General features: G+C 38.4%; 1 protein-coding gene across 1 annotated transcript in view; it reads right to left on the reverse strand.

Annotated features, from left to right (window-relative positions):
- Positions 1-13207, reverse strand: part of Smp_163560 (symplekin, putative) — a gene marked incomplete at its 5' end in the record, with an annotated part of 31670 nt that extends 18463 nt beyond the window's left edge. The window contains 13 exon segments of the mRNA XM_018790924.1: positions 1509-1608; positions 1813-2211; positions 4133-4399; positions 4522-4999; positions 5440-5761; positions 7394-7576; positions 8364-8806; positions 9619-9776; positions 10449-10821; positions 11874-12255; positions 12911-12984; positions 13019-13141; positions 13184-13207. Of these exon segments, the coding sequence (XP_018645935.1) occupies positions 1509-1608; positions 1813-2211; positions 4133-4399; positions 4522-4999; positions 5440-5761; positions 7394-7576; positions 8364-8806; positions 9619-9776; positions 10449-10821; positions 11874-12255; positions 12911-12984; positions 13019-13141; positions 13184-13207 (3326 nt within the window).
- Positions 13208-13902: the final 695 nt, after the last annotated feature.

Below are 13902 nucleotides of genomic sequence, written 5' to 3' on the forward strand. Positions count from 1 at the left end.
TTTTGTAGCAGTTAACAAAAATACTTAACTCGTATGATCAGCTGACTGGAGTTGAGTATTATTGGTTAAAGAATTTGACTTGCAAATACTAGACTGCAAGCCTGGAACATTGGTTGGGCCAAGCTCACGCGTACGATAACCACGACCAGTAGTTGGAAACATTGGGTGCCATAACGCAGAACCGGTCACACTGTCGCACATGCATCCACTCTCTATTTCCCCCCTTCCATAGTCTTGAGATTCGAAGTTATTTTGTATTCATATTCCTCGAATTCATCTTGTTTTCAAACTTAATTTTCAAGTGTTTAGTTTTAATATGGGATTGTGGAAATGGTTGGATTGCACTGAGTTAGATCACCACTTAAAACCTAGAAGCAGTAGAAAGCTGATTCTTCTTAGCGTAGGACTTTTCAGTAGTGCCCACCCGCAAATCCCACGTGCGGGACTCGAACCCAGGACCTACAGTTTCGCGCGCAAACGCTTAACCTTTAGACTAGTGAGCCGGTATTCAACGGTGTTATTTACTTTCAAGCACTATCATTGATACTATTACTTTTATTATTATTTTGACTGTCTTTCTGTGCATCTCATTAGTTTCATCTCGTCCTGCTGTAGTATACCAACTTGGCTTAACACATGTCTGTGCCTGTATTGATTATGACAGACTCATAAATAGAAAGTGTGGCCTAAAGTCAGGTAGGCGAACTGTTACTTGGTTTCCAAGCTGAAAGAATCAGGTTCCAGACTATGTATGTTACTTAAAATTACAACCATGGCAAAGCCAAACATACAGTTTATTATATTAAATGTTATATCTTCAAAGAGCAGGTAAATATCAGTACAGAGTTGATATTAAGTGTTCGTAAGAAAACAGTGTGGAGAATGAATTATATTAGAATCTAATAAAGTTACTGAGAAGTGACGAGGAGAACCTTAGACTCCTTTCTATACACCTCACGTGAAAAAGTACAAAATATCCATTTTGAATAACAATAAACATTGAAGGAACTTTATCAACCATTTAGTTTCCGAAACTTTCGGAAAAGAAGAAAGAATGAAATCACAATCCCCAACCAAAAACCCGTGATTTGTTAAAATATTAAGTGAACCTTGGACAACCCTTACAAATCCCCTACATTAAATAATAATCATGTGTTCACCAGTGACTGAATTCAAAAAGTACTCTCAGACTTCGAGTGACTGATAGAGTTCGATTATGTCGGACATGAAATAGGAATCACGAATAACAAGGCATTACCATAGATCGACATCAAGAAGTGAATGAAATTATAAACGTGAACAACTGAATGGAAACCAAGTGGTGGTAGGTTCAACTATGGGTAGGGTGTCCACTGTTAAGAAATCTGAAATTGAAATAAAATGGCTTTTTAATACTCTTTGATTCCGAATAATTGTCTAGTTAACGATAGTCCATAATGTACATGAACAACAAATGGTAATAAATTGAAATATTCAATAATTAACCATCATTATTAAAATCAACTTACTGTTGACGAAGATCTGGATTAGATAATTTCTGAAGAATTGCAATCAATAAACAATCGTAAAATGATAAACAGCCTAAATCATCTGGTGGTGCAAGTGACACTTTCAAAAGATTTAATTTTTCTTTAGTCGACTTCACATCTCTAGTATTTTTTAATTGTTTCAAACTAGATTTACATGCCCTTTTAGTATCGACCCCTTGCTCCGTTTCCGCTTCTTCCACTTCTTCATCTTCTCCTGCTTCTTGTTCTCCTTCATCATCTTTTTCGTCTTTGTTCTCACGCTTTACTTTCTTCTCGTCATTACTTGCATATGGATCCTTTGATAAACACTCTGAGTTGTTCTTGTTCACATTGGGAATCTTATCAATAGATGACGTATCAGTACAATTGGCAGCCTCTTTATTTTCTGTATTCGTTAATTTTTCCGAATGGACAGCATTGCTATTATGTGCATTATCATCCTCTGTAATATCATTCCTTTTAGGATCAACTACCGAATTGACAACACTATTTTCTAAGGTAGATGATTCGAATCGTTTACGAATTTGTTCCCGGATCACAGATAATTGATGACGACGTGTTTCCAAAAATGAACCGAAACCGATCAATTGAAAACCACGATAACGACAATATTCTTGCATTAATAATTTTGATAATAGTTCAAATCCATAACGAAGATTTTGGATGGCATGATCAATAAGTACTGGTGATAATGAGAACGAAAGAAATGATCTTTTAATTGTGGAAAAAACAACTATTTAAACATGACTAAGCAATAAAAACAAATTCCAAATGATTATTCAAAATATTTTTGTCAGTGTCCATTAGCAAATTATGTATAACAGAAGGGGGTTTTATGGAGATTTTAATAATTTTATAGTTGAAATCATGGGTCAATTGAAGCCAGACCACCATGGAAAACCTGGAAGCACTGGACGGGCATTTCGTCCTATTGTGGAACTCCTCAGCAATGCGCATCCACGACCCCGTCCCGCGAGACTCAAACCCAGGATCTATCAGTCTCGCGCGTGAGCGCTTAACCTCTAGAACCACTGAGCCGAGATCTAACGGTGTTAATGTCTAACATCAACCAATCCACGAGATTGAGTGACCGTCCACTGATGTCTTCAGTGAGTTACTATCTCACAACAGACCCGGTTGAACTCCACTGGACACTGCTTCTCACTAGAACTCTAAGCCAGTCACTAGTGAGCATATGATTATTATCAGAAGCGGGTTTTGTGGAGATTATATATATATATATATATATATATATATATATATATATATATATGATACGACTGGTTATCATAAAATAAGTGAGGCGGTCTGTGAGCGGCATCACAATAACAGACAATGAAATAATAGGTACTCTGGCTCAATGGCCAAGGTTTATTACTATTCCTTTGTCCAACTATTTGTTTAACTATTATTTTACCAGAAAAGCTATTGGTTGGATTCCAACCCCCAACCAATAGAATCAATGTTCGGAAACAAACTCAGACAGTCAGTCAGTCAGCTACAACGTAGGACCAGGCACATCTATGCATCGGTCCAAGTTGCCATACCTCGTTAGCACAACAAGATGAACACCGGATTCATAGAAGTAATTAATTTAGTGGTGGTAGTATATAAAGAAAGGTTGTATATAAGGATATAGTATAGGAAGGAAAAAAGTTATGAAGCAATTTTAATCTCATGGTTTAAGGGAAGATAAAGAGTGTATACACCTACGCCATTGTGATCGATTCTGAGCCATGTCACACAGAGTCTCCAACCATTGGTTACGATGGTCACGCGGACCCCAACCAGGTAGTCTGCATCTGCCAACATGACTCAGACTAGAAGTTAGTGACTTCAAGCACTGATGCCATGTTTTGGTTTGGCCGACCCTAACTCTCTTCCAACCATCCCCTACACTAGTCAGCATTGCGCGTCGTGTTAATCGGTGTTCAGGCATACGTAAAACGTGGCCTAACCATCTCAGTCGATGAAGATTCATAGCCTCATCAACTGATTTACCATCATTCCCTAATACCCTGCGTCTAACCTCACTATTACTTACCCGGTGATCCCAGCAGATGCGAGCAATATTTATAAGACATCTGTGGTCAAATACTAGCAACTTGCGAGTATCTTCTACTCTTAATGGCCATGTTTCGCAGCTGTAAAGTAGAACAGAGCGAACTGCTGTTTAGTATACTCGTCCCTTAATTGATAGACGGATATCTCGTCTTCGCCATAGGTGACGTAAGTTGGCAAATGCCAAACGAGAATTTTGAATCCGTGCCGAGATTTCGTCAGACACCAACTCATTAGGGCTGATCAGACTTCCAAGATAAGTGAAGTTTTCGATGCGTTCGACTACTTCACTCCCTATCCTTAGTTCAGGTGTTGACGCAGGCCAGTCCTGGAGTAACAATTTACATTTGGATGGGGAGAATCGCATCCCAAACATCCTGGCATTATTACTCAGTTCTAACAGAAGACTCTGCATTTTGCCAGCGTCTTAACCAAATAGGACTATGTCATCTGCGTATTCTACGTCACTTTGATAATTATTCTTTGATGAACATTCTCCTTACAATATAAACAAATAACGAGAAATTAAATTAAACACTTACTATTATAAAATTCATTGCCACCAAACCGACGTGTTGTTAAGCGAGTTAATAACTTCATTCTATTTACATCATATTGACCTGATAGTAAATCTGTTGTTCCTGGTGTAGGAACAACTGTGCCATCAGTAAGGGATTGACGACGAATGAATGACATCCCCAAACCTTCTAGAATACGCATAAATGCATCACGAGCAAGTTGTCGCTGTACATCCCGACTCAGGAAAGTAGTTACAGCATCCAATGAGAAGGGACGGATTGGAGTTGGAGCTGAATGGAATTAAAAAGCAATTATAATAAATCACATTTATCTAATGGATATATATATTAAAAAGGTACAACGAAACCAAAACAGTACAGTAATGTGAATGAGCACCACAATGACAACTTACCAATTAAATCAGATTGAGGAACTGCATTCAAAGACATAGGTAGCGATGTGTTTGTAAATTGATTGAAAGGAACAGATAAACTAGGTGTACCAGCTACAACGCCTAATGTGGTTTGAGTTTGTGATTGTGTTGGTACCATTGTTGGCATCATCATCATCATAGGTAATAAAGGTGGTGGCGGTTGTGATGGATTGAAATTAGGAACCATCATATTCGGTACTGTTGGAGGCATGACCATTGTATTTTGCACAGAAGTTAAAGTAGAAGGAGTAAACATTGGGACAAGACCAGTTAAGCCAGGTGGGGGTATATTGAGATCTATGGATTCATTGGTTGCCACCTGTTGAGTATTATATCCGACAAGGGTAGATATATTCATTGTCTGAGAGCTATGCATTTTACGAGCAGCATTAGCTCTAATTAAAGCATCCTCAGCTTCAGGATCATTTTCAGCAGATATCTGGTCACCTTTCAAAAGCTTAGATGGTAAAAAAACAAATATACTATGCTATGACAGTTTAAAAGAAAGAGAACCCATAAAATTACCCTTATTAAAGGTAACTAACTGTTCAGTTTTCAGGTAAACTGCTTTTATAAGAAACAGTGATGCTGCCCAAATCAGAGTTTTATACTATCGTCACGTGATCGACAGGACTTTTTAACACGAAAATTTTCTGCTTCAACCGCAATCACTTACTAAAGTATTCATGCAATTTGTTATTTAAAGTATCCCTGATGATGAATCATATCAATCGAGAAGTGTCTTGTATTTCTAAAACAGAAATAACTTTGCTCAGTTATTTAACGGCAGTGACATTTGCTTTATTATGACTGAAAAAAATATATAAACCTTAACATAAAAGATTTATCTATTTATCTATTTAATCTGATGTGCTAAATAAAAGCTAAGTAACTTACCATACGTCGCTTTTTAGATTTACCAGATTCTTTTTGAATATCACCACTTCGTTCAATAGACGTACGTGATTCAGACTTTAAAGTACGTTTGCGACTCATTTGGTTGCTGACATTGTTATCATCATCAACTGGAATTAATAATAATTCTAACTGATTTATTCTATCTAAAACTTCATACTGTCCACCTTCACCAGCCCAAACAGTTAATTGTACAGCAAGCATACGCGCTAAATGATGAATTTGCGCTGATGTCCCAGCTGCTGCTATAGGTGTATAAGTCGAGTGAAATGAAGCAGGCATTTGATCAGGTAAGGTGACCATACTGTGAGATAAAGGGTAAAAAGAAATCGGTAAATACATTCTGAAACAAATTGCATGCTCCATATACACGAGGAGTTGCACTGATGCTATCCAAACAAGCAGAAAAAGCACTTATAGGATGAGAATCTCATGGACCAAGGATCACCAGAGCCTCCTCCAAAACAAAGAAACAGGGCATTACGATCAACGTCATCCAGTGCTATGCGCCTACCAACGATTACAATCAAAACGCTTAAGATCGATTCTACGATAGGCTGCAGTCAATCGTTGCCCAACAAAGGACTTGACCATTCTGGTGCGAGACCTAAACGTCAATGTTGGAATGGACAACACAGGATATGAAGATATCATAAGACGACATGGACTGGCAGAAAGGAACGAAAATGGTGAGAGATTTGCAAACCTATGTGCCTTCAATAAACTGCTCATATGAGGCACTATATTCCCACACAAACGCATTTATTATTATTATTATTTAAACACATAAATATTGGTACAAAGGGGCACCAGATATATATGCGCCTCACAAATCTCATTTGATTTATGTGAGGGCTATGATGATGCCCAGGTGCCCAAACTGAAACAGGTGGTTTTCTTAGGGGGCCACACCCCGAGCCTTTGACCTAAAGGTCTAACCCACAAGGCAGTGGAGCATCGTGAGGAGATGCAGTCCCAAGGTGGCCGGTGATCAACGATTGATTCATACGCCATTTGTTCCCTCAGGGCACTGGAGCCCATGTACACCATTGGTTTGGAATCAGGGTTTTCCAACTCCCCTAGGTGGACCCTCCGTGTCCACCAACCCGGTTAAAGCGCGGGACATTCGCTTTTCGTTCTCTCAATTTCGTAAAAAACACCCCCGCCACGAGAAGGCAGTGAGTAGGACTTCCCTGGCAGAGGCTGTATATTCGCTGGCCATGTGAGAGCATTTCGAGAGGGAGAGTGGACTCTCCCCACTCTCGGCCGTACCAGGGCATACGCATACACCGGATCACACTACGCAGAACCAAATTGACCATATCTGCATCAATAAGAAGTTCAGGAGGACGATGGAGGATGTGAGAACTAGGAAAGGAGCTGATATAGCATCAGATCATCACTTGCTGGTCGCCAAGATAAAACTGAAACCCAAGAAGCGCTGGACAACGGGGCGGACAACACAAAAGTTTAATACGGCTTTTCTTCGGGATACTGACAAACCCAACAAATTCAAGATAGCCCTCAACAATAAGTTCCAGGCCTTTCATGATCTACTCAATGGAGAGGGAACTACTATGGAGAGCAACTGGAAAGAGATAAAAGAAGCAATCACTTCGACATGTCATGAGGCTTCTCATACTGGTTAATGCGTCATTGGTCTAGTCATACAAGTCAGTTTCTAATTGGCAATTTAGTCAAGTGATATATTCACAGGCCCATAAGACATAAAAAACTTAATTCACGAAGACTAGATATCCATGTTATTCCATATCTTAGACCTTCAAATATACAAGTTTTATACGCAACACTAAATGATATTGTGATGATTTATATATGTCAAAAAACATAACATTTTAAAGGTCAAATTCATGGGGTAAATGAACTTTCAAACTATATGCTTAAGTATCGTACCATCCATACAAATAAAGCTTACCTGAGTAAGACGAGATCGGCAACATTAGCTGTTGTTAACTTAGGCACTACTTGTGTTGTAATTAAATCAATTTCTGGTATAACAAATGTCTGACCTTTACTATCACTAGAGTTAACTTTTGATGTATGTTTTGCACCGCTACTAGTTGTACTACTAGAAATACGAGCTTTCTTTCTCAGCCGTCTAGATGAACGTGGTATTTGGATGTCTTCATCGTCTTCATCATCATCGTCATCATCATCAAATCGGAGAGCTGCTTCTGCCTTAAAGAAAAAAACAAACCCACAGAAGTATAATTACACAGACCAGAGAGATTAAAGTAGTGATGAATTACTATTTATTTCCACAAGTTGGCCTGCAATCCATATTTAATAATCATAACTACTATGCACATAAGACTATCACATTCTGCCAATAATAGATGTATGTTATCATACGACGAAGATTAACATAGATCAACATTAGCACGAGGAAATGAGATCAACAAGATGAATGGTAAAAAAACCAAAATAGTGTAGTATAAATGATAGTGAGGATTACCCATTGAGTAGGTTTCAAAAAGATAGGGTGGAAACGTATGTACGAAAAGATACTGAAATTCAAGATCAAGAGGTAGATAAGGGGTGCATCGAGGCCACTTTGAACGAATCTCAGCCATGTCGCCCAAGGTCTTCCACAACTTTTTGTGGTCTTCTAGTCGACCTTAAATAAGTAGGCAGCACCTACTTACATGGCTCAAAATGTTGTGATGAGTATGGTTGGAGATCCAAGAATAAATACTAGTTTTTAAGAATTGACGGTGTTGCTGTTGACTTTTACTAGGTAGGCTATGTATTTCGGCATCTTCAACAGATGCAGTAATCGCACGAGATTTTACCGTGTTTAGTTCTACCCATCTGAACATTAGATACACTAACCAAGGAAGAATTATGTCTGGCATTTAGAGATGTAAAAAGTACAAAGGGTACACTTGTTAAAACTCACTTCAGCTAATGTGAAACCACTAGAAGTTATAGGATGATTTTGCTGACAAGACGTTGAAGTAGTACTTGAAGCTATTGGTACCGTTGATGCAGGTATTTGAAGTTCTTCCTGTGTTTTGCTGGAACTTGTAAGTATAATAGACCCAGAAGATGCTATTGTACTGTCTGTTGATGGAAAAGTTGTTTGTACGTGAGTAACGAGTGACAACTTATCATCAGCTGCAGGTAAATTGCTAGGGGCCACAGAAACAGAAGGTTGGGGTTGTAAAATGGGAGGTATACTAGGTTGTTGTTGTTGTTGTTGTTGTCTCATATCCACATCACCATGATCAACAAAATCTGGATGCGAACGATTAGGCATAAATGTGCTTGGGTCTGGGTAAAGACGTGCACGAGATAGCTCGGTATGACTTTGCAATGCTTGCAGAACCTTAATCACAAAAAATACAACAATCGTTAGACGGAAGAGCTTTTAACCATCAAACTTGTAAAATTTCTATTCTTCAACCTAAGTCTATTTAGTGATTCAAATCTGCGTCTATGTATTTGCTATGATTGCAGTGACTCGATAAAATTTTTTCGACATGTGGATATTTTCACACAGAAAAGATGAAAGACTAAGCCTCCCGTTGTGACTGGTCATTTTCATTTTGCAGAGATCAGTGAAACAGTACTACAGATACAGAAAATTGTTAAGCATTGGGTATCCAATGTTAGTATTTCGGAAAAAAATCTTTTTAAATGTTTTCCATCTAATAGGTCAATGACTGAAGAAGTCGACGATCCGTAGAAGCCGATTGATGGCTTAAATATACACTTAGCTGATTTCCGTTATTAGACCAGCGAATTTTTCGTTCAACTTAGAAGTAAAATAAATGCTACAAAACCTGAATAGTAGTTGGATGACACTACAGAGGAGTCCAAGCAAGGAAAAAACATTATCTAATGAGCCTTTAAGTTTGCCATAATTTACGACGAAACTTACTATAAGAAAGGAGGGATGATGGGAGATCTTAGCAGTGTTATTTAAGCAACCCATATCGAAATATTTCCGCTAAATATTGAAAGGGATGTCCCAAAAACTTAAATCTAATTCCACAGAAATATCCATAAACGACTCAACAGATATTTTGAGGTTCATATGCTTAGTGTGGCAACATATATACATGCAAAACAGGTATTAATTAATTAGCATAAAGCACACTTAATGTAGTAAATTTACTGGATTCATATAACACGTACTTCTGCATGAGTAGCTCCAAGATCAGTTAGCAATATAGTAATTCGACCCTGAAAATCTGATACAGCAGCTGGATGTCTGAGTAACTGTAGCAGACCGTTTTTCAGTTTTTTCCGCACCGAACTAACTTGATTATCCGAGAAATGAGGTGGTAATGTTACTATATAGATTATAATGTAGAGAAAAAAATCCCATGATTTTCTGAACATTGGTAAAACATATAAACAATATGAAGTGAACAAGTACACTAAACTCGGATACGCGATAAAAGAAATTATTGTTACATATTTCTCGTTTTCGAACTGGGGATGAAGGTGCAAGATTGCTGTGATCCGATGTTACAGTGCAGTATATTCGTTAGGAGGCATATGAGGAAGCTATAAACTTTTGAATTTGTATCAATTCATTAGTAAGGTCCATCTAGAACTCTTTATTAAAGTAATAACTAATACTGGTTACCAAGTGTAATTCAAAAGGCGTATTTTGTTTCGTTCGCATTTCGTCAACCAGATGTACCATACAACTAGTAAATCCTGCCTCAGGTCATGAACTTAAGATTTAGGCTACAGGTTACAAATAATTTGCGGTAGTTATCTTACAGAACAAAAATCTAATGTCGGTGGAATACATTTTACATGAGTTTATTTTGTGCGTTCGATTGGCATACAGAGGTAGAGTATAAAATAGGATGAGATGTGAATTCCAGAATACAGCTAAAATACAATAGACAAGATTACTGGGGTATTCAATCAATTTGGCCTAGTAACACAGATATAACAGCCCAGCAGTAAAGTAACGGAACTAATGAGGGTAAAAGTAAAAGATAACTTGCCATGGACTGTTTCAAATGCTTGAACAACACGGTCCATAAATTGAGGTCTTTGTTTTGCAATATTCACCAATGAATCCATGACTGATTCAAGAACTGGACATGTAACTGATCCAGAAGACATACTAGGCTTCCCGCGTACTGGCCAACTTGACAACCCGATAAATAAACGTTCGGCTTCCTCAGCTAATCGATGAGGTCGAACTAAACAAACACCTGGAAGGAGTGTGGCTGAAGATGCTGCTGTACTAGCTTCTAGGATAGCTTGCAATTGAGTGTTGGTAAGCACTGGAATTTGATCCAAAGATAAATCACCTTCATTTTCACGTGGTATTTCAGAATTAGGCAACCGACGTGAATGGAGAATAATTACACACTAAGAGAAAATAAGAAAATTCGGTTACTGTACACCTTTAGCTAGTCAGTAGATAACGAATTCGGTTTCACGACAAAATTTTAAAATTGTTTTTCTATCATAGAGACCAAATGAGTAATTGTCAGAGGTATGGTTACAGTAACAGAAGCTTATGTATGTTACCAAGTGATTCAAATACCACTTCAATCACTCTAATTTTAGTGGTTGGTATCATCACTAGTCCCACTGTATAAGAGTAATGGATGGACATGAATTTCCTGATGGGTTCAAAGTTCAAGATTAAGAGGTAATACAAATTAAAAATGAAAGGAAACAGAACGATACACATTTTTACGAAACCACTCAGAGTTCCCGACCGTTGCTGCTATCTCGACGTGGTGGCCGGACTTGCCTATCGTGATGAACCAATCGAGCTATACTGACTGGAACATTCGTTCCTCAAGGTCCTACCATGCCAGACAGGTCGGTTGAAGAGCGGTAAGACTAAAAACAGCAAACTCAAGGTCCGAAGACGAAGTCATACTGCTGACTGTACAGAGGTGTGACAGCAGTAAGGTGTTTCCTTCAGACAACCAACATAACAGCGATGCTGCCTTCCAACAAGGGGGGGTTAGAAAAGGTCGACTCTGTCTCGGCCTCGCCTTATCCCACGGATATCCGTCTCCGACGGTAAGGTCCCAACAAGTACGGAGCTAACACAAAAAGATCATGTGTGACCGACCTCAAGCAGTTGTCCCTTGGGCACTGCGGTCACGCTCTCAGGTCATTAGGACCACTCCTAATCAAATTTTCTTTTCAAGCACCTCTAGAAAAACCCTTCCACGGTGTGGGCAGCCGGGAAGTGATAACTGCCCTCATACCTCTAACAGCACTCAAGACCACTCAGAGTTGAGATACAGTTTGAAACTAGCTTGCATTACTCTACTCAAAGGAATTAAACTTCGTTCGTTCAATCTGTACAACAGGATACTCGAGTGCCGTACTACTAATGCTCGGTGATAAATATTTTCAGTAAAAACTCGAGAGATTGAGACAAAATAAGACAGACTAACTTCAATAAGACTGATTGACTGGATTCTTATGGCATCGTTAAACAATGAAGGGTGGTACTGGCCAAAAACCGATGTTCCAGAAACTTCTGAAGGTAACATTAACCGGACAATTTCATCTTTAAGTCCAGCAACACTTCGAAATGTTTCTAAAGCTATATCAGCAGTCGAATTAGCGATTATTCCACAACCGCCACTCATTGACACACCAGAATCAATTATTCCAACTTTGATGGCACGAGATAATGCGATCCGATAAATAGGTATCATTGCCGCCGTGAGGCATCGTAGTAAACTAACAGATGGAGGATCTTGTTGTATTGCCGTTGAGAAAAGATAGAACAGAGACCCCACTGCTCTTTTGAGGAGACCTGTATCAACACGACTGTAGAGTGAAATTTAATTATTTAGTATGGTAAGCATATAAATGCATATCATAAAGGAAATGAAATACAAATGTGGTCATATGGGTTCATATGTGAATGGTATGGCTCACTCCTGATTATGTTACCGACATTTTGAAATTCGTAATTATTGTGTAAATTTATTTCGTATGGGTCATTCTACTAGCTTAAGATGAGTGCCGAGGACAAAAATGTAAGAGCATGGTCAAATCCAAAACGGTATATAATTATCGGGAAGATTTTACTAGTTATTTGAGGTAGATGGTAGTAAAATGAAGCTAAACCAGTGATTTTTGATTGCAAGAATCGTAATTCATAAGACTACTGTCAGTTTTTTAACCATAATCTTGTTAGCATTTGATATTGAGCCAAAATGTATCAGCTACTGATCACACATGCCATACCTTTCAACAAACAGCAACTTTAGAATGTCACATGATATGGCAGGGGGCTATGAACCATAAACCAGTAAAAATGTTTCTGATATTATATGACTTTGAAACTATTAACATATGTCATCCAAACAGATATGGTCAATAACTCCAATACTTTTAGATATCCTCACTAAACCACCCAAAAAGCGTTGTGGAGTTATTTTTGTTGCCACTACTGGAGTACACAAAAACTGAGACTCACCAAGCATCCTCAATGAAACCGATGACTGCCTTTTTAACTTCCGTGTTTGGATCATGTTGAAATTTGACAACCTCCTAAAGCAGGAGTGACTTTTGAAAGAAGCAGTACCTCAAAGAAGTTATCCAGCAGAGAGCATTCACGGTGTATCAATAACTCTTTCACCTGAAGCAAATTAGACACCTTGACACTTGCCAGATGTGCTAACGATGCCTCGTTTATGAGGGTAACAATCTATCGACAATTAACTCCAAAAACGAAACGGCAAATACTCACCCTATCAAACGCGGACTGAGGCATAGTAGCGCAGAAAACCGAATAAGGCCCGTCCTACGAAATTGTTCCTCAATTGTCGATATACTTAGCAAAATGGTTTGGAATTATAGTAAATACGGATTTTAACTTTTCCTACCTTATTATAAAGAAAAACCAGAAGCTTGCGCAAATGACGATATATTTGTCATTTCTAGCATCGTCATAGGCTGTTGTATAAACTCTTTCGTCCTTAGTTGTTTCAGTCATCTTATTGTTTATGACATCATCAACAATAACTGAGGTTCATTTGTCACCTCCTACAAATCTAAAATTTTAACAGTTACCTTTCGAATTTTTAACATGTTCTGAAACGTTAACGGCGATATCGTAATCTCTACCCTTGATTCTTTTTGTGACTGGTTTTGGTGCTATTTTGAAAACCAACTCCTTTCAGACTGGCACGTGTAAAAATGAAATGCGACTTATTTACCTTGCAGTGTTCGTAGCGGTAAATAAATCCCAAAAATAAATGGTTCTGTATGTCTTAGACATTGATGATAACCTCATTAGTTTCATTAGACTCGGCCTAGCTGAAGGCGCCCGGTCACGTATCCGCACCAGATCATGAGTGGTACGCTGTTATACGCATCATCTGTAACTGCTGACCAATTAAGACCAGACGCTTCTCGACATGTCTATAACTTTCCAAATATTTCATCAAGCCCCTTCACTTTTATTTT

This window comes from Schistosoma mansoni, assembly GCF_000237925.1.
Source record: "Schistosoma mansoni, WGS project CABG00000000 data, supercontig 0013, strain Puerto Rico, whole genome shotgun sequence".
NCBI classification, from domain to species: domain Eukaryota; kingdom Metazoa; phylum Platyhelminthes; class Trematoda; order Strigeidida; family Schistosomatidae; genus Schistosoma; species Schistosoma mansoni.